The sequence below is a fragment of the Rhodnius prolixus genome, unplaced genomic scaffold (genome assembly GCF_049639745.1).
Source record: "Rhodnius prolixus isolate KJV_2025 unplaced genomic scaffold, Rpr scaffold_2, whole genome shotgun sequence".
NCBI lineage: Eukaryota > Metazoa > Arthropoda > Insecta > Hemiptera > Reduviidae > Rhodnius > Rhodnius prolixus.
The window spans coordinates 38,474,557-38,499,768 of record NW_027411592.1 but is presented as its reverse complement, the minus strand read 5'-3'; the positions used below and the strand labels follow the sequence as shown (position 1 = coordinate 38,499,768).

Sequence of the window (25,212 nt, the reverse complement as noted above, 5' to 3'; positions counted from 1 at the left end):
TAACGTAAATATGATTCAGAAACAGATAAAAGTCCACATTTCTATGTCTAGAATAATCCATTCCGCAAACAGTTCATAAATTTACAATTCACTACATACGCTAAATTTACAGTTAATCAAAATGATGGGACTACTTGATTTTGCTGCTAAATATTGTAAGTAAACATTTTAGAGCAAGTAAGAGTAAATATAATAAGTTCACTCTCATCCCAATTCTTTCAATTTTTTTCCTTCTTGGAACTATTAATTTATTCGAAATAGTTCCAATGTTAACTAAACGTTGAATTGAATGAATTGAAATAGTTAGTTTGTTACGTAACACTAACACCCCATACACAATAAGCATAACAATAAGATACAATTAGCTTAGAATACTTAACAATTAGCATTCATTAGAAGCTTATTATGGACGCGAAATCGTAGACATCAAACCCAAGATAAATAAATATGGGGACGTGTGGGTATACTTTTATACAAGTTACTTTAGAGTAACTAGGGAAAGAAATAGTCCCTATAGCTAAAGAAAGAAAAATAAAATTATTTAGCGCATTAATTACTTTTCCTTACGTTTATCATTTATATACATAAGTAAGAAAATAGTAATGTATAAAGTTGGTTATGGGTTTCTTTTCATCGAATATTTGAGAAGATTATAGAGTCCCTAGACAAAAGTGATTTCTAGAGAGCTCTAGATATCAAAGAATCTCTAAAATGCAGAGCATCTTTGTTTCGAAACTTAGGACTAGGGGGACTTAGCTAAGAACTGCTGCGCATTGCAGAACATTGCTTACATTTAGACTTGCCAAAGAGTGATTTATGCCTCCACTACGTGCACATTTATGTTTCAGAAAACTAATTATTTCAAGAAAATGTTTTAATTGTAAATATTGTAATAAGTGGACTGAGAGATGATCGAGTATTTTCCCAATTTTATCTTGTACACTCTTTAGAACATTAAGAAACACTAAAAATATTTCTAGAATTGCAAGTCTGAAGATAATCGATAATTTGAATGGGAGTCATTGCACAATACATTTTGAAATTTTAAAATTTTCTTTTCATTCCACTCTCTTTCATTTTTACATAGAAGGCAATATGTGTTATTAAATAACAGTTAAATAAATCACTACATCTAGGTTCTACCTTCAAGAATTTTGTCATCTACAAGATGTGTGGATGTAAGAGAAATCTGAGAAACGCTTTTTGAAACAAACATTCAACATTTTGAAATTGATCTAAACTTTTAATTAAACATAATTAATATATTTTAGTACCTGAGGTAAATGAATGGAAGATGGCAAAGGAGGCAAAATTACATAATGAAGAAAGAAACTGGTATGGTCAACACCACTTCACTGAAGCTCTCACATCTGAAAGTGCAATTTCTACAAAAAAACGGCCAAAAAAAATTGTTCGACATAAGCGGAAGGGTATCACTTGCAAACAAAAAGCTTCTATGGATGCTCATATTAAGAGAATAACTAAAGCGTCACTATCCAGATGTCAAGTATGTAATTTTAACAGTAATATTAATTAACGCTTGTTGAAATTTCAAATCCAATCATCACAGCGTCAGCTTTATTTTGTTCTCTTCCTGTTATTAATTTCTATTTTTCCTAGTTGAATTAGTTTTGCATTTCTTGAAACTATATAAGAGATGCGGCATTTATCGCCCAATCTGCAACAGGTAGGTAAGCAAAGAGGGTTGCGCAATTACTCTTTTGCGGGTGTCTGGGTTTCGATTCCAGTCAAGATCATGGGAGTCGTCAGGGAGGGCAGGCCCTGGAGCTCACGGCAAATGATCAACAATAAAAGCAAAATAAGGAAAAGAAGTTAATAAACGCGAAAATAAAAAAACCTCTCATTGCTTGATATTAAGGAAGTAAAGAGACTGCTTGATTCAAGATAAATTCGGTTCTGCAAGTACATAATATATCCGCTTTTGTACCCAACTTAAACTAGATGAAAAGATTGCACTGCCCAGAAATAGTAAATTAACATGTATGAAATGTTTACAGTGAATTTACATTAGCGTAAGAAGATTATTCTAGATAATTAACAACTTTCCTGAATAATTTAAATTTGAGAAATTATAGCAATTTAATATTTTTTTTTTGGTAATTGGATTGATGATGAATAATCAACTTAAATTTATGTCCAAATTTTATTTAATAAAATAATCAGTATTGTCTAGATGAACTTTATGGGTTAGTAGAGATTAAATTTTGCTATGCCAAGAATTGCTAAAGGTTGCAAGAAGTTAACTATTTCCAAAAATGAAAGAAATTTCCGTTTCCTTGAAGCAAATATCCCTTTTCGACTATTTGCGCTTCGTTTGGACAGAGACCGTTCTTCCATGGGAACCTTGATAACTCAGATATGGAAAAAGGCACCCAGTACCGCTGTTATAGAAGTGAATGTCCTTAGGGAAGTAATCACTGGAAGGATAGTTACCTCCAAAAAGATTTAATAAGATAAATGTTTTGCCCTTCAGCTGCTTTTGAATCTCGGGAAGAGAGGCCATAAAAAGGCAGAATGCAGTATGTTTAATGCAAGCCTCGCCGGGTTTGAGTGATAGTCACGAAAATTCTTCCTTAATTGTCAATATTCCCCGCCGTAAAAAAACTTAAAAGATTCAAGACTGAAACTTTGACCTTGTAATCGTATTGGCATTTAACTCACACTTTTCGTACATGTTGTTCAAGCATAGTGAATTAAATAAAAATAAAAAACGGTCTACAGAAATAACCATTTTAATGTTTATAATCAAGGTTGGAATATTCAAAATCGAAATTATATAAGGTAGAAGCGCTTATTTTAATTTACTTGTAAACATAGTCAACATTGGAAAAGTATACTATTTGAATATATTGGTAGATTTATCGCTTTATTAGTACCTAATTATTTTACCTAAAAATAAAAAAATGCAGGCCATATGTCCTGAAGATGTTAAGAATTGCCAGTGTCATCTAGTACAAAGACTTCCACATAGAAGAAGAACAGCTCCAAGGGTAAGTTAAGACACCAATACATTTTCTTATTTGACCAACTGAACCATATTTTGTCGAAGATTTATTTTTTATTTTTAAATAAAAAACGGATCAATATCCAATTTACAGAAACAACAATAAATTAACATAAATAATACAAATAGTTCTGTCTATAATTTAGGTTTAATTTATAATTAGGCTTTAGCATTTTATTTTTCCTTTTAGAGGTTATTATATACATTTATACAATACAAATAACTCAAAGAAATAGTTGACAAAAATTTAAATAAAAATTTTCAAAATTTTCTAAATAAAGCTAGATGTCAACTATTTCTTTGAGTTGTTTGTATTGTATAAATCTATATAATAACCTCTATTATTATATAGATTTATACAATACAAATAACAAAGAAATAGTTGACATCTGGCTTTATTTAGAAAATTTTGTATATCTGTGTCAAAGAAATCTAAGTTAAAATGATTGGCTATCCGCATCACACGAAAGATAGGGGAGTAAAAGACGTAATTATGTTTGCAGTACGGTACATTGAATGGAGAAGAATGTCGTGTAGTATGGAATGAGATAAAGATTATAAACATTTCACATTTAGTCAGCAATCGCTGACGATGTAGCTATTAGGCTAGTAGGTCGATAGCAGGCTTGAAAATTCAGGATCAGTGTGCCCTTCCCGTAACTTCTGATCATTATTTTTCTTCCTTATCTGAAAAATCTAGTGTAAAATAAACACGGATATGAATGTGGCAAGAAATTTATAGTAAATCAATAAATCCTTTTTCTCAATTGAGTTGAACTTGTTGTAGAAACCGGTTGAAACTAATTGGGATGTTAACAAGCAAGACCTTCCTAAAAAAGAAACGACAGAGTGAGTATAAAATTAATTGTTAAAATTCATTCTTTCGATAGAAAGATTTATTTTAAGTGACAAAAATCATGCAATATGTTACAATACTAACACTTAGTAGTGTCAGAGAGCTTTTTTGTCTTTATTTAAAGTCATATAGAGAAGAAAGACAGCCATCTATCTTCTCTAATTCAGTTGTTCTGTAATGCATTCGCATTTCTTTCTATTTTTTTATATTGATCATAACAAACTAATAAATTATTTTTATATTTGTTATTAATGTAAGGCTGATCAACAACTGAGGTCATTAGTGCCATTAGTAATTATTTCAATGCCTTACCGACCTACAGACAGTATCCTTTCGTTACAGAGAATACTGTACATTACTTAACAGAAGGCTGTAAAAGGCTTCTAGGAAGAAAAAATCTAATAAGAAGCAGCTGATTTCGAAACTGGGATATCCGCGTGGGAAACCAAACTCTAACCAATGAGCTATTAGGTCTCGCAAATATTTGATAGTACGTTAATTAGCTATGCGGTTAGGATTCCCACGCGGAGATCCCGGTTTTGAATTCACCTGCTGGCCCTTAGATTTCCTTTTCCTACGAGCTTCTTACAGCTCACTGTCAGGTGATGGCCAGTGTTATCCTTTAACGAGAGTACACTGTCCGGAGACCGGCAGTGCACTGAAAAAAGCTCCAGGCGCCAATAACCTTAGATGTTGACTCGCCTTAAATCTTATAAAACATAAAAATACTATTACACAAAATATGCATTCCGCCTAGCCAAGAAATCTTCTCCTGACATTCATCTTAACCACACAATCTCTAATTTTTTTTTTTTTTTTCTCATTTACTCAAGAAGTAGGGATCATTTCAGGCTAAATCATTAAGGGAAAATTTGTGAGAATTAATGATTTTTTCCCCCCCTAATGGAATGATTATCATTGATTTCATTAAGATATGTCCCAAAAATTTGCAGGTCTAAAATTCTAATGACGAAAGATGTGCAAACAATAGAAACTTCATCTCATCTCAGCATCGCCTCAAGAATAGACAGTGAAATAAAATCTTTTAAAGAAAAGAGAGAAGATTTTATTAATTACTTACAAATTCTTCAATCTGAAATTAAAGGTACTACATTTATTGATTTCCTTATTAAATTTTTAAGCGAAGGTATAAAATAAAAATGTTCACAAAGTTCCGAGTTACGTTTTTTTGCACACTTCAAAGAGGAAAGTGAAATTAGTTGATTAAAATTGTTGTCACTCGGGAGACTTTATACCATGTGTATTACTTGAAAATCATTTCGAAAATTTGAACTTTACTCCTGTTAAGAGAAAATAAAGTGTATAAATTGTTATTGTTCCCAATTCCGATTAACTTATTTTACATTTAATATAATTTTCAGTATGCCTCTGTGAATGTTCATTTAAGCTATGCAGTAAAATGTTTTTAAATTTCAAAGATAAATTAAATTAATTTTTTTACAGCTTTAGAAGTACCACATGGAGATTACAGTGAGTCCCGCGCTACTTTGAACGGTCAAGAAAAGTCCATAGAAAAAGATGTAGGAATAAACGAGCAAATAACAGAAGAAAAAGCTCATGTCAAAGATGTATCAGCTAGTAGGATGGAATATACTATTGAAGAACTAAGAAAAGAACTATCGGAAAAAATACTTAAAGAAAATAAAGAACAGGTTGCACAAGAGGTGAGCGCAGAAGTGATAACTATGGGTGAGGAATCCAACAGAGTGAACAAAGTAGAGCGTATGGCAAAGAAGTTGATACCCAAATCAAATTCGCACACTCTTGAGAAGAAAGTGAAGTTCGTAAAAGGTCAGAACGAGAACAGAAAATCATCTAGTAAGAAAAACAAAGCAACTTCTAATAGAGAGGATAATAATAATAAATTATCCGCTAGTTCTGAATCTAAAAAAGTGAAACCATCAGCAGCTGGGACAGATGTCAAAGTTGAACCTAATGAAGTAAAGGAAGAAGCAATAAAAGTTAAAGAAAATAGTAAGAAACCACGTAGAACCCCTAACTGTGTAAGGAGAATAACAACCGTAACCTCAGGCAACATAAAAACAAAGTTTAGCACTGATAGATTTCGTCACTCAAAGATTAAACTATTAAGGGAAGAAGACATTAATAGAGAAGTAATTGATTTAGTGATACCCAAGCTGAGGAATTTAGCCAGACAAGGGAAAATACTGTCAGACAAAACAAAAGAAGCCTACAAGTATTGAGTTTAGGACAATAAATTCATAAATAAGCACAATAGGCTTAACACTTTAAATCTGTTAGACTTTATTAAATTAAACAAGGATGCTTCACATTGATAGTACAAGTTATCGTAAAATGTAACAATAATTTAACACTGTATTATTTTCTAAAATCATTTAAACATTAAAGTATTTAATACAGTTTCAAGTGATTAAATTTGTAAAAATGTTCTTAAAAAATCAACTTGAAAGAAAACCTCCATCAATCGGTAAAGAAACTGAATTAATGAAACTTGATTCTTCACTCAGCAGGAACAGTATAGCATTCACAACTTCATCGACTTCTGAAATGAATTAAACAAAATAAAAACATTTCTTCTATTAAAAAATTAAAAAAAGAATTTAAATACTTCAATATAATATCAACATTTTCCGCAAATTATAGATTGATCAAACTTCTTTACAACTGCATACTTTAAATAAAACATTCACAAATAATTTACAATATAATGAATAAATAAATACAAAAATTATATAAATTGTTTTAATTTCTCAAATGCATACCAGCAAAACGATGCAAAGGTATTCTTTGAAGTAGAGGATCAGCTTTTCTTGGATCAGACCATCCAATTTTTCCCATTTTCGTCATTACAACTGTAGGATTGACACAGTTTACTCTTATTCCATGCTCTCCTAATTCTAGGGCCATAACTTTAGACATAGCATCTAATGCAGCCTTAGTACTGCAGTAAACAACGTGATCTCTTAAAGCAATCTAGCAAGTTATAGGAAGTTATTTATATAATTGTATTAAATGGATGGCAGCAGCCTATCTGTACAATACTAGAAGCTCGTCCACACATACATAAATACTTTCCCCTTAAACACAGAATAAAAATTAAATTTGTAACAAATTAATTGCTATCTATAACTTACGTTAAAAACAATCAAATTAATCATGCACTCTTGTTTTACAAGGATTTTTTTTTAACTTAACCATTGTTTGCAAACTATCAAGTCGCGTATGTTTCGTGACAAATGCATCTATTAGCAAGTTGTGGGACTAAAAAAAAAACTTCAAATTTATTAACTGAAGGTTATGAGCATCACATCATACTTCTGGATTATATAGATTGTGGAGCTCAGAACACTGCACAAACAAATTATCATACGAGGGTCGTTTGAAAAGTCCGTGCAAAGTCAGAGAGATAGCACTACTGGCGCGTATCGAGGTTATGTTTAGTTAGTAGCATCTCTTGGAAGAACAAACACCAAGTTTCAGCCAGATCGGTCTATTTCTTTGTGTTTGGCATTCGTTTGAATCGAGGAAGTCGAGTAATTTTCAAAAAATGGACGAAAAAGAATTTCGTGTGTTGATTAAACACTACTTTATGAAAGGCAAAACGCCTCAGGAGACTAAAGAGAAGTTCGATAAACATTATGGTGACTCTGCACCTTTGATTAGAACAGTTTATAAGTGGTTTCAAAATTTTCGGAGTGGCCATATGGGCACAAGTGACGCTGAACGTTCTGGACGCCCTGTTGAGGTTACTACTCCAGAAATCATTGATAAAATCAATGATATGGTGATAGATGACAGAAGAGTGAAGGTGCGTGAGATTGCTAGTGCTGTGGGCATCTCGAATGAACGGGTACATAATATTTTGCATCAACATTTGGACATGACAAAGCTATCCGCAAGATGGGTGCCGCGATTGCTCTCGCTTGACCAAAAACGAAATCGTGTGAAGTGTTGCAAGGACGGTTTGCAGCTGTTCCAGAAGAATCCGCAGGACTTTAAGCGTCGTTTCGTCACTGTGGATGAAACATGGATACATCACTACACTCCTGAGACCAAAGAACAATCTAAACAATGGGTTACCAAGGGGGAATCTGCGCCAAAATAGGCGAAGACCGTTCCTTCGGCCGGAAAGATTATGGCGACTGTCTTTTGGGATTCGCAAGGAATAATCCTCATCGACTATCTGGAAAAGGGTAAAACTATTTCAGGTACATATTATTCATCGTTATTGGACCGTTTGAAAACCGAGCTGCAAGAAAAATGCCCACGATTGGCCCACAAAAAAGTCCATTTCCATCACGACAACGCACCAGCTCACACCTCAGCAGTTGTGGTCGCAAAATTAATGGAAATAGGGTTCCAACTCGTTTCACATCCCCCCTATTCTCCAGACTTGGCTCCCTCGGACTACTATTTGTTCCCCAATATGAAGAAATAGCTGGCGGGAAAAAGATTTTATTCAAACGAGGAGGTATTGCAGAAACGAATGGCTATTTTTCAGACTTGGACAAATCCTATTATTCGGAAGGGATCAACAAACTAGAGCAGCGTTGGACGAAGTGTATAAGCCTAAAAGGAGACTATGTTGAAAAAATAAAAAAGGTTTACTCCAAAAAATTAAGTAGTTTTTATTTTTGCACGGACTTTTCAAACGACCCTCGTATTTGAAGCTTTGGCTTAATTTATAACTGTACCAGTGACAGGGTGGAGAAACCTTTAAAAATTCTATTTCATCGTAAACATTTTATTCGATCTTTTCTGAACTTAAATTTCAAAATAAAATATTGAAATTTAGCATCAGTGATAAATCTTGAATTATCCCAAAACTGTTGGACATTTTTACTTTTTCATACTTTTAATAAAAATAAAATAGCCAGCACAGAACATGCTTTCGGATTTGTTTTTGAAATTGGATGAGCTTCTTGGGTTTGTGAAAAAAGGACAGTTTTTGTTGAAAAGCCAAACATACAACTACTATTTGTTCGCCACTTCACATTTAAAAAAGATACTGGTATCTTTTTTTTTTCTGAGAATGAAACAAATATAAAAAAAGTTATCCTTTGAGAAAACACCGCAAAAAACAAAATGGGATTTGAAGAGTATCTCAGCTAGGGGAACCCCATTATGTCTCCTACATAAATAGTATGTTTAAGGAAAAAGAAGTAAAACTTTCATAATTTTTTTTTTTTCTTGCATGTCGCCGTATGATGGAAACATTTTTATGCCAACCATTTATGTAGATGTGGACGAGGTTATACAACATATAAACAAAACAATCCTATTGATTAAGCAAATAAAGCGGGGGTTCTTAACCATTGTACACCATGGTCCCTCTATCTGACAGAAGACAGTAGGCTTTGATCGCTTTATTAATGTTTTTAAAAAAATCTACTCGCTTAAAACATTTCAAAAAAATTTCAGAATGAAATCCTATTTTACCGTACTTCAACCGGTAATAAAAATAATTTAATAATTCCACACCTAAAGAAATATTTTTCTCAGTTGCGACGTGGAATAACAAAAGTTCACTAGCAAGAAAAGCAATACAATTATGAAATCAGCACCCCTATTATCACAGATTGGAAAAAGATTATAGGAAAGGCCATCAATTACATTGAACAAGACCCTAGATAGTCTTCCCAGCCTCTTCTCCTAGAAACGCCTTAATCGAAATTTCTTGAATTAATTTCCAAAAACCGTTGCAAGCCTTTGGAGTTTGTACCAAATTTAAAGAAAATAATTTTGAGCTGAATTCGAGAAAATCTCGTAAAGTGAAACAAAATATTCAGTAAAGTGATACTTACTGTTTAAGGAATTTTGGTAGCTAACTTTTTGTCAGTTCCTAAAAAAAGTATTCTGACGAAATAAAAGTTTGGACTTCTGCATTTTTTTTGTTTTTGTTTTTTAGGACTTGTGTTTATATACTAAATGCACACACATTCACACAAAGACCATTTCCTAATAAATTCCACTTTTTCTAACTCAGGGGACTTCCATAAATTTTATCAGAAACAATTTTCTCGCAATAATTCGATTAAGAGCTCAATCAATCTTTGGATAATCCAACTGTTCAACAGGTAGACTGCACAATGGTTTTATCGATGTTCCCAAAACTTACTTGACTCTTATCATTGAGGATTGAAAACGTCCACTTATGGTTGGATAAAATGAAATACAGAAAATCTGTAATCTTGTGAAAAAGCAAGAAAATGCAACTATCTACCTATCAGCTACAAAACTTCTACCCCATAGCAGATGTACGGTACTCACCTGATACCAAAGTAATTTATTTCCTGCAGTCATATCAAAAATTTTCTTATTTACATAACCTATAAGGACTGAATGATAGTCATTAAAAACCTATAAATGACTTATTACTCGATGATTAGAGCAACGAATTGACAAAAGCAAAAGATTCATAACAAAAGCGAGCACAGAAGGGTGTAGAACCCTTAAAGAAAATAAACATTTGCAGCAATGTACCAAAACTGTCTAATTTGTTTATGAAGTACTTCAAAAAAAAAAAAATCACAGGACATTTATTGTGGTGGGTTGCTGGTGACGAATCGAAGTAATACCTGTTATGCTGTTATGATCCCTTTAAAATACCTGAAGAGGAAGATAATTAGTTGTTCAATGAATTGTCAAGGATATTTACGTATGTGTAGTTTTGTTTTGAGGATGTTCCTGATTTTTAACGTTTTTACTCAGAAGTTCTTTGCAGGAGTAAAAACATGTTAATCTTATTGATGACAATGATTAAAAAATTTTCACATGAAATGAATGCCACAAAACTATTAGTTAGAATAGCAAAAGAAGAGAAAGGGTTGAATATCAAAATGCTAATGCTACAGCGTCGGATTGAATATTAAAAAAAAAAAGAGCACTTTTCTGTAATTATTAAATTTTAAAAGTTCATATTGCCAAATGAAGTAATCAAGAGTAAGATAAAGCGATTAGCTTCATTTTAAAAAAAAAGAAGAGTTGACTCTCATTTCACTCATGACAGGTTAAGAACCCCGGAATGTGAGCAACTTTTCACGTTCCTTTACGCTTTAATTTCAATGCGAGAAATTACTTCTCTATCCTCGGACAAATGAAAAAGTATTGAGTTATACCTTTGACGCCTGAGATGAAACATTAACAATAGATCCTTTAATGTTATGTTGAATCATCTGCTTAGCAACAACTTGGCTTACACGTAAAGGTGCTTTCACATTAACTTCAAATAATCTAGCTCAAAAATTAAATATTAGCCCTGACATCAACAAAAAAAATTAACAACTGACCTAACTAACAGTCTTTTTAAAATCGGCACTTATTCTTATTCTTTAAAAGATACTGTAATTTCGGAATTTAAGAATGTATTGTACAACTCACTTATCGAAATTCGATTCTGAGGCTTCCAAAAATGGTTCTAATATTGCCAAAGCAGCATTATTTACAAGGCCATCAAAAGGGCCATATGATTCAATAAGGACCTGTATCTCAGGCGAAGTTACATCCAGACAAACAGTTGTCACTTCAGGAACTTCTGTTTTTAAGGTATTGAGATGTATTTCAGTTTTCGATAATGCTACAACTTTCGCCTTACATTTTACTAACTTCTTAGCCAATTCCCTTCCAATACCTGGCAGAAGTTTGTAAGAATATAAAAAAAAAAAATTCAAATAGTATGGTATGAAATGCCAACTTACATCTAGATAATATTAAAAACTAGTCTATCTCTAAAATCAAAAAAGGATTTTTAATATAGCATAATAATTTAGTCGTGATTTTTATTTAATTGAGTCTAAAATTATCTTAGGATAATAAGTGTTGTCTTAGAAATACAGAAATAACTGAAGTCTAGTTGTACGACAAGTACAAATCAAATAATTAAACTATAGCAGGGAAGAGAATTTAATACTGATTTGGAAATTATTTCAATTAATTTAATCAGCAATATATTTTTTTTATTTTACATAAATATTTTTTCGGTACCTTGACCTGCTCCAGTTACTAAAACTCTTTTCTCAGCTAGACTTAAATTCATTGTTGACACTTTGAGTAGTAGCAATACTTATATCGCAATTCGGAGAAAGGGATAGATAATAATCACTAATTTTGATGTATATTTTTCAAATGATACGATGGCGTGAACAACTAATACTGGCGAGTTTACTGCTACCTACATGGAGGTTATGCTCAGTTGATAACTGCTCGGGATCTCTGTATTTGAACTTACATCGATATATTCTTCATTTAATCGATATATTGTACAGAGATTTATCACTAATGAAGATGCTGCTGTAGATACTTTATTATTTAATATGACCAGCTCTTAACAAAAACCTTCGTCTGTGAAAAAGAAGAAAGAAAGAAATATACAATATATTTTTGTAGTCAAAGAGAATCTGGTTGTGAGCTGAGTCAGGAAATAGCTCTTAATTAGAATCTTCTTTTACTAAGGAAGTTAAAAATGACATTTGTGACCTTTGGGTTTCGTTCTAAAGGAGATTTTTTTTGGGATAACAACGAAAAATTATTTTTAAGAAAAGCAGAAGGTAAGCGTTCAGAGTATGGAGTTTGGAAGTAATCTCATCGTCAAATTGAATGAAATTTATAGTCAGTTAACCAGACCTTATTTAAAAATGATTTAATGAAAATAATTGATTGGTTTAAGAAAGGAAAAATATTGCTTAGAAGCGTTAGAAAATGTGATTGCTTCGGCATTTTCCGGGTATCGTGCCATCTGGTCACATAACTAAGTTGGACTCGCCTGATTCACAAAAACGTTTTCTGATGCTGGTAAAGGATCCGTAATTTTGTACAAGAATCTGCAACTATTGACAGAAGTGTGTTTAGAGAGCGCGCAGAACATAACTTTTCAAGCTCATTATTTTACAACACCTGAGCAGCCCGGAAAAAATCAGAGCTTTTCATTCTTCATTAATTCCAGAAGTGGCATTTGTGACGTAAGAGACTCATTAAAAGTTAGGTAAACATTACTTTCTTTTTTTTCTTCTTCTTTTTGAGAAAAATAAATAGCAAACTACTTTATCTAATACAGGCATAAACCCACACTGAAATATATCTATAAGACATATTCAGCAAACCTTACGAGTTATGATTTCTCTGTCCATTACCAGCTAGCTAGTGAGCTGTTAGAAGCTCCTCAGCTAAACCCTTACCTAATTATTATTGCTTCTTTTTTTTTAATATGCTTGTGTTTTATTTTAAAAATTGTGCATTCTTTTGAATGTAAAAATTGTTAATAAAAAAATGTACAAGGCAAAAAATTATAGAAATATTTTTATTAAAAAATATATAATATAAAAAGAAACTTCTAAAATAATGATGCAAAAGATATTTCAACTAACTTGTGTTAAAAACAATTATGATGATATACAAATAAGAAATCCTTAACCTTTAAGAGTTAATAATTATTATTATATTAGTAATAATTATTTACAAATATGTTGAATTAATTTTAATTTTAAAAAAAATACCCTTTTCAATCCTCCTCTTTGTCAAACTTGAACCAAGTCATTATATTCTTCAAAACTCACCATCTATAATTTTCCAATGAAATGCAAACAATATACTATAAGTAATACAATTTAAAAATATGTAAGTATAACAAGTTAACACAAATCATTCCGGCCGTTTTTTCACAAATTAAAATAAATCATTGTACTGTAAATAGGCAATTCAAATAGAAGATTTTTTCATCCTTGGAATTAAAGCAAGCTTTTAACGTCCAATAGGTGGAACAAAATTTGTTCTGATGGGGCTCTTTAGGAAAAAAAGTTTAAGGCTGCTGTTCCGAAATAAAATTTCTGCTCCCTGGCAGTAAGTTTAAATAATATTTTGGGCCAATATAGTAACCAAAGAGTAATTAAGTAATGGAAAATAGTTAGAGACATTTGCAGGGCAATCGAGCCAAGCGCAAAATCTCGTTTGTAATGTGGCTCTGCTGGCTGTCATAACCTTAACATCGGATTTACAATAAGTAACAAAACGAAATGCCAACTTTAAAGTAGCTGCAATTTTCGTTTTTGAGATATTCTTTTCACTCTTACAAACTAATCTTGCGCTAAAAAAAAGGAAGAAAAAAAGTTCTTAGACCTCTCAAATTCGTGAAAACACTATTTGCAATTTGACATTACTGGAAAGGTGAAAAATAGGTATATTTACACTTGCATATTTTGATAGAAATATGATTTAATTGTATACTAGTTGAATACGGCGAGCCGCATATAGCCTGTGAGCTACGAGTTGTGTTAAATTGCTCTGAAAAGCCGGCCACCATTGTTTCTTTAAAGCTATTTTGTAACTCGCCATGATATTGCAGTTATGAAGAAATAAGATTTTTCCTTTGATCCCGAGTTGCTATTAACTCAAGAATTGTCTGATTGTAAAACTTTCTTTAGACCGTTGTCTTGCTGATGAAGTTTTCTTCTGCGTCCTCGACGGGGAGCAGGAGTGGTAGTTGTAGTGGTAGGAAGCAGAGGTGATGGCAGCAGTGACACAAGTGGTAGTAGCAAAGGTCCTAATAGCAAAATTGGTCCAGCAACTAGGGGAAATATTCCCATTATGCCGAATAGTAAAGTTAATAAGTTAACGAACTTAGCTACGTTCAATGCCACTAAAAATTTACCAAAGATTAATATTACAATAAGGGGTATCTTAAGAAAGAAGATTAAAGCAATTATAAAAATTTTTGCTTTAATCAATAAAAACTTAAACAAAACTATAACAAATAGAATGGTTATGTCATAGCTCTTCGCTGGTCTTATTCTTGAGTATAAATGTTCTAAAGCATCCGATGAAGTCGCAGAAACTACTTCTTCATATCGATCATAGTCCGGACGGTACATCCCATTCAAATGTTGAGCTACATCTTCTCTTGTGTAAAAGATAAGAAGCGCAAGTATTATGGGAAATGCCGTTACATTTCTGAAACAATATTCAATTAATTTCTGGAGAGTTTGATTTAAATCAAAAAAACATTTTATTATTTTTATTCATAAAGAATTTTGAGAAAGTAAGAGAGTAGGGTAATATTTTGCAAAATAAGAAGCTTCTTTATTTTTGCAGCTTGCTGTGAACAAATATGATGTGAAAATCTCAAAAAAAATTTTTAAAAATGTACTACCAGTCCAAAATGATGATCGCAGGCAACCAAACACAAATAAAAAGTTTCAGCCCCCTGCATTTTTTTTTTTTTTTTGAAATATTTTGTAAACAACATCATCATTTTCTGAAAACCTCTTTTTCTGTTTCAGATACCTGAAAACAAACACTTACGGTGAAAAAATTCAATTCCGAGAATTTCACGTGGTCGCATTTTTCCTTATCAGTAGGTATATTATTATAAATATTAAGAGAAAATAAAAACTAATGAGTAAAAAGGACGCTTTCGGCATTTTGATTTTCTTCAAATTATGACTTTAGTTACTTGTTTTTTTTTTTAAGCCCCGTCAGTATGTAAGGTTATCGGCTCCCGGTATCTTCTCAGAGGCCTCTGGGAAGATAAAATATACAGAGAAAATCAGTAGGACTAGCTTTGAATCTGAGACCTCCGGATCTAATCCTAATCCTGAATCTAATCTCCAGACTAATCCTTTTTACTTTTGCGCAATTAGTATCTCAAGCTGAAAGAAAATCGTAGGAGCTACTTCCAAGAAGATATATAAAGAAAAATCAATTCAGTGAAGAGATACTTTTGGTAGATCAATTTCGATCAAAACCTTTTTTACGCTTTAACTGGTGGCACTACCTACTTTTCAGAAGTTAGACCTCATGCCTGTGTTTCTAGTGAAATCTTAAAATACAAAATCACATGATAGCAACTACCCGCTACCTTCTCAACTTCACTAAGTGAATTTGTACTTAAATAACTGATAAAGAACCAATGTCTTGGGTTTGCAAATTCTGGAAGGGAATATCAATCTTCGCTTTAGAGCTACTTTGCTTGCTATGCGCCTGATGAACAATATTTTTTAATCATTAACTATTCTTCGCTCTGTTTCTCAAAAATTTCAATGTTTTATTTCAATTACGAAGCAAGTTATTTCTGAGGAACTAAGAGAACTAACAGTACAATACTAAAAATGGTAATTTTGATTTAAGACAAAGTTCATACGTAGCGTTTTCTATCGCTTTTGATGGGTCTTACTAATTATTTAGGTGAGTTTGAAACTATTCCAAAACTAAGAGTAAAAGTAAATAGTATTTTTCACATTCTAATATCCACAATGTAAGGATGTTAACATTAAGAAAAAACTATTTTAATGTTAAATAATTAGGTTCTTGTATGATGGTTGATGTTATGGTGATTACTGATGCAATCTTCTACAGAAAACGCTTCTGGAAGATTCTGGCTTTAGTAAAGAACAAAGGCCCAATGAATCTGATAAGCTATAGCTTATCAGAGTCATCAAAAAAAAAAAGAGTTGGCATTCTTCCAATAATATTCTCCGCCTGTGTGTTCGTTTATAAATTGCTTCCAACTTCGTCTTCATTCTATGTAAGTAATTTTTGTGTGTTTACTCTATATTTTTGTAACGGATGCCATTTTTGTTTCGCTAACTAAATTATCTCTCCAGAAAGTATGAAAATAAAATGTTATTTTCTTTTCTATATGGCCAAATTCTTTGAAACAAACTGCGTTTAAAAAGATTTCATTTTTAAATTATGATTTTAAATATACATATGCTTTAATATCTGGAGGATAATTGATGGTATTACCAGGACGCCCTTTGTAACATTAAGTTGAATGAAATTAAATTTGGTGATGTATTTACCACGTTTAAAGGAAATCATAGCATAATTTCCCCCAAAAAATAAGAGCAAATTCATTAAATCACCTCAGACCAATTTGGAAGGCTGAAAATCTAGTTTGAAATATCTAAATGCTATCCAAATAAAATATTATAGATTTCAGTATCATGTGAGCTACGTTTTTAATTAATTTATTTTAAACGCCGATCACTAAAAAATTATTATAAAATCATATCATTAAATCAAATATTAGCTTAACAATTCTTAAGTTTTTTCTTGAAAAAAAAGCCAGATTCACAAGTTTCAGCATTTTAATATTTTAATCTCCAAAAAATGTAATAGTATTTAGTTTTTTAAAATAATTTATTGTGCATATTGAACAAAAAAAAAGAAAAACTAACACGGGAATTGCGTCATTATGTTATATCTATACTGTTAATCAATTTAAAAAGTAATACCTTTTGGATTATTTAAAAAAAACAAACAAAAGTAATTAATTCTTTTTTAAATTAAATTTGTTTTCTCCAAAGAACTTTGTTATTCAACAGCTTATATAAATAAATATAAAAATTTAACACTCTATGTTGAAAAAAAAGATAGCCAGAGTGCAGAATTTAGGTCAGTTGGAAATGCTGTCTGTACACATTGGACATTATTATAAACCATACTTATTAAGAATTCATTCCATAATTATTCATTATAAGATCTAGTTTTATCCTCTTATCATCATTTCTATCTATTAATGCTGTTGTAGATATTATCAGACATAATATTTGAATATTTAAAGGAAGAACCATGTATGCACCTATTGAATTGGGCATGAGCCAATAAAAAATAAATTGCAGATAATCCGCACGCCATTTAATATACTAAATAAATAAAGGAAAAAAGAAAGAAAAGCAAATAGATGTATTGAATGTAGACACGGAAGGAAAATTAGTGTTTGGGTCAAAACGCAATGTCAAAAGTTATCACTTCAAAATGCTTTTGTTCTTTTTATATATTTTTTTGGGCAAAATTGATTTTTTCACGGTCATTCTATTCTGAAAAAGTAAACTTTTCGTTAATTCTTCTATAAATCTTGATTAAGCTCCGATTTTCGTCATTATTCTGCCAAAAGTTTTGAAATAGACATCATTTTCACTTATCTAAAGTATCAGTCTCAAAAAAAAAATAGAAAACTTGTATCTAACGAGAACAGAATGTGATTATTGCTTCTGATTGTTCCCATTTACATTTTTAAAACACACTAGGCTACCATTTTTCATTCGCTGTTCCAGTGAATAGATTTTTTGAATAAGTCTCGTCTTGGATGTTTGATTTAAGGAAGTGGGGAATCAAGTCATTCGGGTCTAGATACTTATTATTACCTTCAATTTAACATTCTACTTTTTACAATCTTTTACAATACGTATTCTTTCCCTGTTTAAAATGCTGATTCATGTTCTGTTTTGTTCTGTTCTATTTTTATTGTAGAACTTATTACTATATTTGATGCAGTATAAGTTTATTGTAAAAAGTTGACAGTTTCCGATAGGATATTGCAATGACCGTTAAAAGTACGTTACAAAATTCAACAAATCGACATTTAATATTTGTTACACTAGATACAGCAACTGCATTTAGACCTACAAAATAGACATTGAAGTTATTAAACTTGCTAGCATGTTTTTAAGATCTTAAAAATATTTTCGTATCCAACTGCGAAAGTGATTTTTAAATGAGAGGTGTTGTATTAATATTATACTGCTATCCCTTGTTTTAAAAAATTAGTGTAAGATACTCAGACGATCAGGAACTAAAAATTTTGATAGTAATTTTATGCCCAAAGATGTCTCCACTCTTTATTTTTGTTAAAAGGGTCCGAGAGTGTCCGTGTGACAAAGTTTTGATGAATATTCACCTAAATATTCTGAGCATAAAAAAGAATCCTGCTGACAGATTACCAAGTTCATATATAGGTCGTTTGAAAAGTCCGTGCAAAAAATAAAAACTACTTAATTTTTCGGGGTAAACCTTTTTTATTTTTCAACATAGTCTCCTTTTAGGCTTATACACTTCGTCCAACGCTGCTCTAGTTTGTTGATCCCTTCCGAATAATAGGATTTGTCCAAGTCTAAAAAATAGCCATTCGTTTCTGCAATCACCTCCTCGTTTGAATGAAATCTTTTTCCCGCCAGCCATTTCTTCATATTGGGGAACAAATAGTAGTCCGAGGGAGCCAAGTCTGGAGAATAAGGGGGATGTGAAACGAGTTGGAACCCTATTTCCATTAATTTTGCGACCACAACTGCTGAGGTGTGAGCTGGTGCGTTGTCGTGATGGAAAAGGACTTTTTTGTGGGCCAATCGTGGGCGTTTTTCTTGCAGCTCGGTTTTCAAACGGTCCAATAACGATGACTAATATGCACCTATAATAGTTTTACCCTTTTCCAGATAGTCGATGAGGATTATTCCTTGCGAATCCCAAAAGACAGTCGCCATAATCTTTCCGGCCGAAGGAACGGTCTTCGCCTTTTTTGGCGCAGATTCCCCCTTGGTAACCCATTGTTTAGATGGTTCTTTGGTCTCAGGAGTGTAGTGATGTATCCATGTTTCATCCACAGTGACGAAACGACGCTTAATGTCCTGCGGATTCTTCTGGAACAGCTGCAAACCGTCCTTGCAACACTTCACACGATTTCGTTTTTGGTCAAGCGTGAGCAATCGCGGCACCCATCTTGCGGATAGCTTTGTCATGTCCAAATGTTGATGCAAAATATTATGTACCCGTTCATTCGAGATGCCCACAGCACTAGCAATCTCACGCACCTTCACTCTTCTGTCATCCATCACCATATCATGGATTTTATCAATGATTTCTGGAGTAGTAACCTCAACAGGGCGTCCAGAACGTTCAGCGTCACTCGTGCCCATATGGCCACTCCGAAAATTTTGAAACCACTTATAAACTGTTCTAATCGAAGGTGCAGAGTCACCATAATGTTTATCAAGCTTCTCTTTAGTCTCCTGAGGCGTTTTGCCTTTCATAAAGTAGTGTTTAATCAACACACGAAATTCTTTTTCGTCCATTTTTTGAAAATCACTCGACTTCCTCGATTCAAACAGATGCCTAACACAAAGAAATAGACCGATCTTGCTGAAACTTGGTGTGTGTTCTTCCAAGAGATGCTACTAACTAAACATAACCTCGATACGCGCCAGTGGTGCTAGCTCTCTGACTTTGCACGGACTTTTCAAACGACCCTCGTATTACTACTATTATTAAAATATAATCAAAAAATAAAAATTAATTTACAAATGGGTGTGCAGAACTGACACAATATTTAACAGAAAGAAATTAAATATTTAAGGATTTTTTGTTAATTAAATAAGTAAATCAATTTTATGGAAAACAATTTTTCTTTTTTAACAGGGTGACAAACCGAAATTAGTAAAATAAAGCAGGTTCGTTAATGTTGTTATTCTGCGAAGTTTAAATGTGTTTCTGTGGAATGCATTCTTAATTCATTTAATTTTAGAATCTAATGAATAAATTTGTTTAAATTTACCCCAACATTACACGCGAATAGAATATCATGAGTAGAGTTTTTAAATCCATCAAAAAAAAGTCTATTTTCATTACCGAATCACATATGTAACTAGAATTATTTTGTTTAAAGCACCATGAAGATTAGTACAATACTTTTTGAATTCGTTTGTTATGTGCCTAAACCCCTTGTAAAACAAATATTGTGGTTGTTCCATTAACTTTTTGAACCCTAATCCGGGAATTTTTCAAATATTTATTTCCTGATTTTTCAAGGCTTTCCCAGTTATCCTTCCACAACTTGAACTTGTGTTCAATAGAATACATCATTGTAGTCTCCGTTTGTGACCATTCGAGTTCTTCCTCACAGGAGTTTATCACATGTAAGTTTATATTTTTAGTATTAAGATTCTGTGTCTATAAATTAAAATATTAATTTCACGTTTAGAAAGTTCAAAGCTGCAACAAAACGATAAATTTGATAAGATACTTGATACGTAGTACTTTTGACTTATGGTGCGAATCCAAAAGTAGCTCTTGAGATCTATCGGAATTTAATTTAATCTAAAATAAACACATAAATGAACGAAAAGTCAAAATAAATAAAACAAAAAGTAAAGTTCATGGTTTGGGGCCCTCTGAGCTCTGACGCTCATGTTAGCCAACATCCTGACACCCCTATTTGCACAACTGACTGAAAACTTTTTTTAAACACGATTTCTGTTGAAAATTCTATTTTGAAAATCTAGTGCGATCACATTACTGTCTAATTGCAGAAGAAAATGTAAAACGTGTAATGTTAAAGGGGTGGATTTTTTAAAAAAAAAATTTTTCATGCGTACATTTGAAAAATTGCTTTAAAATGTTTGAAACATAGAATAGTTCTCCTCTTCAAGGTCGTTGTGAAGTGGATCTGAAACCATTTCAACACTTAAAAGTGAATTCATGAAGCGTGCCCGTAAGTGATGGAACTTTAATCAAAAATTAAAACTATTAAAGGAACTTATTTTTTTGAAATTGTTTAACGTGAAAATGCCCTTTTTTGGTACCTTGTGCTATGGATTCTTTCGACCGACAGTTGGGTAGTTTATAAGTATTCCGCTAATTACAGGAAAACACTTTAGGAAATAATTTGTCTTTTAATTCTGTGTTTAATAAAGGCTGGAAATCCATATAGTAGATTTAAATTATTTAAGTAGAATGCGCATGCTAATTTTTAATCACTTTCATTTGGATACTTAATTTATGAGAGGAAAAATTTCAATAATAATAATTAAAATTAAATAAAAACTGGAAACATAACGACATTAGTATACTACCAATTTCTAGTTACCTGGTGAATAACATTCTGTTAAATGATGTGCCTCACAGACTAGTTTACTACCACTTGTAACTTCTGCATTTTCTTTTATAATGCCTTTAAACAGCCACCTTCAAACAATGAACATTATAAAAGTATGTCATCGCGCTAACACATTAATACGTATGGAGTGGGGAAGTGAACTTCATTTCTAGTTAAATAAGCCGTAAAATGTGAAATAAATCTATCAAGAAGGCTTCAAAACTAGGACCGACTTCAGGTTTTTGTGGGCCCTTGGGCCTATCTAAACTATCTAAATAAATAGGCTATCTCTCGGTCGCTGTTCTGAAGATTAACCGTCGACTTCTTTGGAAGTCATTCTCTTTAAAACCATGTACTTTGGGGTTTGTTGATTCCACTTCTTGATTCGTTTTAATCGTTCCTTCTGGGTCTTCCACTCGGGTAAGGGCCGGTAATTGCCGAGGCTCTTTAGTAGCGATGTGGGTCACGGCACTTGCCTGGGTAGTCAGGGTGCTGACGCCGGCCCTGCTTTGTATGAATTCCGCCTCTAGCTTAGTTAATAAATCTCTGAAGCAGAAATCTCTATCTTTCCGGCTAGTTATTAATACAATGAATCTAAACTCAAACCAAAGTTGGGTGTTTTTCAACGTTACGCTTTTTCGTGCACTTTTTGACAATCAACCCTTATACAAATGTCCTATCGGACAGTTTAAATACTTTTCTTCAAAGCTTGGCAAGAATTACTTATTTTTCTGATTATTTTGTAACGGAAATTTGAAATTCAGTGAAACAAACACGGTACCCCGAATTAGAAGTCACGATTGCAAAATTAATGGAAAAATAAGAGATTCTCATCTAGTTTGACTGGAAGATTGAGATTTCTGCTTTATACATTTAATTACTAAGCCAAAGGCGGAATGTACACACAGCGTAGTTCAGTATCTAAGTTACAATTGCAAAATCAATGGAAAAATATGGACTTTTCATTTATTTCGACTGGAAGGATTGAATTTTCTAATTTATTAAATAAATAACGCAGCCATACGTGGATTGTTCACAAAGAGAAGTCCAAATTTGAAGTTATGAATGCAAAATAAAAGGAAAAATAATGAATTCTCGTCTAGTTTGACTAGAAAGATTGAGATTTCTGCTTCAGTGTATTAATAATTAAGCCAGAAGTGGATTGTACACACGGGGTAGCTAGAATTAGAAGTAACGATTGCAAAATTAATGGAAAATTAAGGAATTAAAATTAATTGAAATGTCAGACTAGAGTCTGATAGGAAATTCTGTGATTTTGATTCTGTGAATTTGATGTATTAATAACTACCTAATTAAAGAAGAGAATTATACAGTCATGAAATATTAAGGATTACTGTTGCTAAATTAATAGAAAAATAAGTAATTCTGGTCTAGTTTGATTGTAAATGTTTCTGCTTTGTAGTATTGATAACTAAGCCATAGGTGGATTATGTAAAAAGGGTAGCCTGAATTTGAAGTTAGGATTGCAGAATTAATGGAAAAATAAGAAATTCTCGACTGGTTTGATATTTATTTATAGATTTTTTGCATTCTTTCTCTTTCTTTTGACCGAAAGTAAGCCTTCAAGAAATAAGTTTTTGCCTGGTACCTTGTGTCTTAAACCGAGTATCTTTATGGAATACTATTGTTCTTCCAGTACTGGTATATTAATTTACAAAATGAAAGTATAGCCCAATAGCAAAAAGTGGACCTTTATCGTTTTATTTTTATTTTTTGCAAGTGTGTTTATAATGGAAAAGAGGTATTCAAACATCAGAAGGCTATAAGTTTTCTTGTTCAGCTAGAAATAATTTACTATGTTAGATGTTAAATATTTTGAAAAATGTATAAATATTTGTGATGCCTAGGAATGAAGAATAAGCACAGAAGAAGATAATTTACTCGTATTTTCTAAATCTTCTTTAGACAAGTTTGAAACAAAACCAGCCAGACCACCTTCCTCATTATATAGTTATCTTTTGAATTTATATTAATTTCCAGCTTCTTGTGTTTATGGACTAGCAGTATTATGAAAAATGAGATATAAGGCATTAGTGGGTACAACGGGGCGAAGCCTAGTTTATTTCCAGAAAGGGTTTCTACCTTTTTCTGTGAACCTACTTTAAATCCTTTCTTCTTTCCTTACAAGTATACGTTTTATCTAACAATTCAATTTTAAAAAAAAATCTAAAACTAAAACTAAAATTATTGTATTTTTAATTTTTAGATGTCGTTTGCAAGTAAAATTGCAAAGAAGAAAGCATTTACGTCCTAATAGTGATCACCTGTGCATTTCATATTTCCATTTATATTTACTCCAGCTGTCGCATTGTCAATACTGTACACTGAAGGATATTGGCCCAAAGAGTAATTCCATCAGTACAGCTGTGAACTAGCTTTTTCTTCTCATATATAGCGACTTTATTATAGAACGATTTTGTCGTTCTGACAGGCTGACAGCAATTATGTTGATTTCTCCTAAAATATAGAAGCTTGTGAGCGAAAAAAGAAGTAAAAACTCTTTCCTACTTTAAGAAATAAATCTTTCCACTATCTGATAATTGAAAATAAAATAAATAATAAATTTTTGAAATCTAAGTTTCTCCAGGGATAGATCAGTTTAAAGTATGAATTCTAGGTAAAATCCGAAGCAAATCGTTATTAAATTTTCCAAATATGTCTCACAGGTTTCTTAGAAATTTCCCAGTCCTCATAAAAAAAAAAGAGTATAATAATAAAAATATAAAGATCATTAGCGCCTAGAACGCTGCAGGTTTTCAGGTAGTGTTCTATAACGTTGCAGACGTGTTAAGTTGTAAGAATCTTCACGGGAGAGAAAATCTAAGGGCTGCAACTAGATTCAAAGCTGGGGCTTTCGATTGAGAAACCAGCTATTAATGTTGCAATAAACTTATATAACATTTAATCTGAATATAAGTAAAATTTACTGCTTCACTATTTATACATACTTCATCGAAGTAGCCGGAAAAGTGAAATGTACATTTCTTCAGTTCTGTGGAATATTTCCTTCCTATTGGATAGAATGAAATTAGATTTGTGAGATTTCTATGTACTATGGAGGGATGCAGCTAATCGGATAAGATTACACGGGTCACTGTTATTGTAGGTCGTCCGTCCATATTTTACATTTCAGACGTGCTTTTATCAGAAACCTCTATTTGACAAGCGTAATCCTTTTCTGATTTAAATTCTAGTAAGCTAGTGGCCAATCTCATTTCGGGCATTACTTGGGTAGGTTTTAAAGGATATAAGAACTGTATTGCAGCCTAACTTCCCCTTCTTTTCTCTACTCGTGAGGAAAAGATACGATTGTAATTTTGTATAGTTTTGATTTTGATATTTCACCAGAACAGTATATTTGAGGATAGCCGTGAGGATATTAAATCGTGGCTCTTATTCAAAATTAGTCTGGTGTATAGATGCGGGTGTATCCACCATAACTCAAAAATGGTAAATCGCACGAAGTTGAAATTTGATACATTGCTTAGTTACCACTTGACGGTAAAACAATGAGGTTTTGATCCAAATCGGTCCACCTGAAGTAAGATTTCACTGAATGGATTTTTCAGTTTTTTGAGATTTTTCTAAAAAAAAGATTTCCTACTTGCGTTAATTGTGTATCCACTTAGAGTTATAACTTATATTAACATTTTCCCAAAAATTTGATCA

General features: G+C 32.2%; 2 protein-coding genes and 1 long non-coding RNA gene across 4 annotated transcripts; 2 read left to right on the top strand and 1 right to left on the bottom strand.

Annotated features, from left to right (window-relative positions):
• The first annotated feature begins 13 nt into the window (after positions 1-13).
• LOC141449600 (uncharacterized) lies at positions 14-6,286 on the top strand. 2 transcript variants are annotated; one of them, XM_074119162.1, is made up of 6 exons: positions 14-155; positions 1,272-1,507; positions 2,931-3,011; positions 3,813-3,874; positions 4,835-4,986; positions 5,346-6,286. In XM_074119162.1, the coding sequence occupies exons 1-6, from the start codon at positions 122-124 to the stop codon at positions 6,104-6,106; spliced, it is 1,326 nt and encodes a 441-aa protein (XP_073975263.1). In that variant the 5' UTR covers positions 14-121; the 3' UTR covers positions 6,107-6,286. The 2 variants fall into 2 exon arrangements, with proteins under 2 accessions (XP_073975263.1, XP_073975264.1); XM_074119163.1 differs by lacking the exon at positions 2,931-3,011.
• LOC141449601 (D-erythrulose reductase) lies at positions 6,144-12,069 on the bottom strand. Its single transcript, XM_074119164.1, has 5 exons — positions 11,868-12,069; positions 11,265-11,514; positions 11,003-11,117; positions 6,647-6,857; positions 6,144-6,426 (listed from the first exon to the last, which is right to left on the bottom strand). The coding sequence occupies exons 1-5, from the start codon at positions 11,917-11,919 to the stop codon at positions 6,323-6,325; spliced, it is 732 nt and encodes a 243-aa protein (XP_073975265.1). The 5' UTR covers positions 11,920-12,069; the 3' UTR covers positions 6,144-6,322.
• LOC141449603 (uncharacterized) lies at positions 12,053-24,127 on the top strand. The gene is made up of 4 exons (XR_012455613.1): positions 12,053-12,864; positions 15,155-15,228; positions 16,230-16,398; positions 23,750-24,127. It is a non-coding gene; the product is annotated as an uncharacterized lncRNA (long non-coding RNA).
• Positions 24,128-25,212: the final 1,085 nt, after the last annotated feature.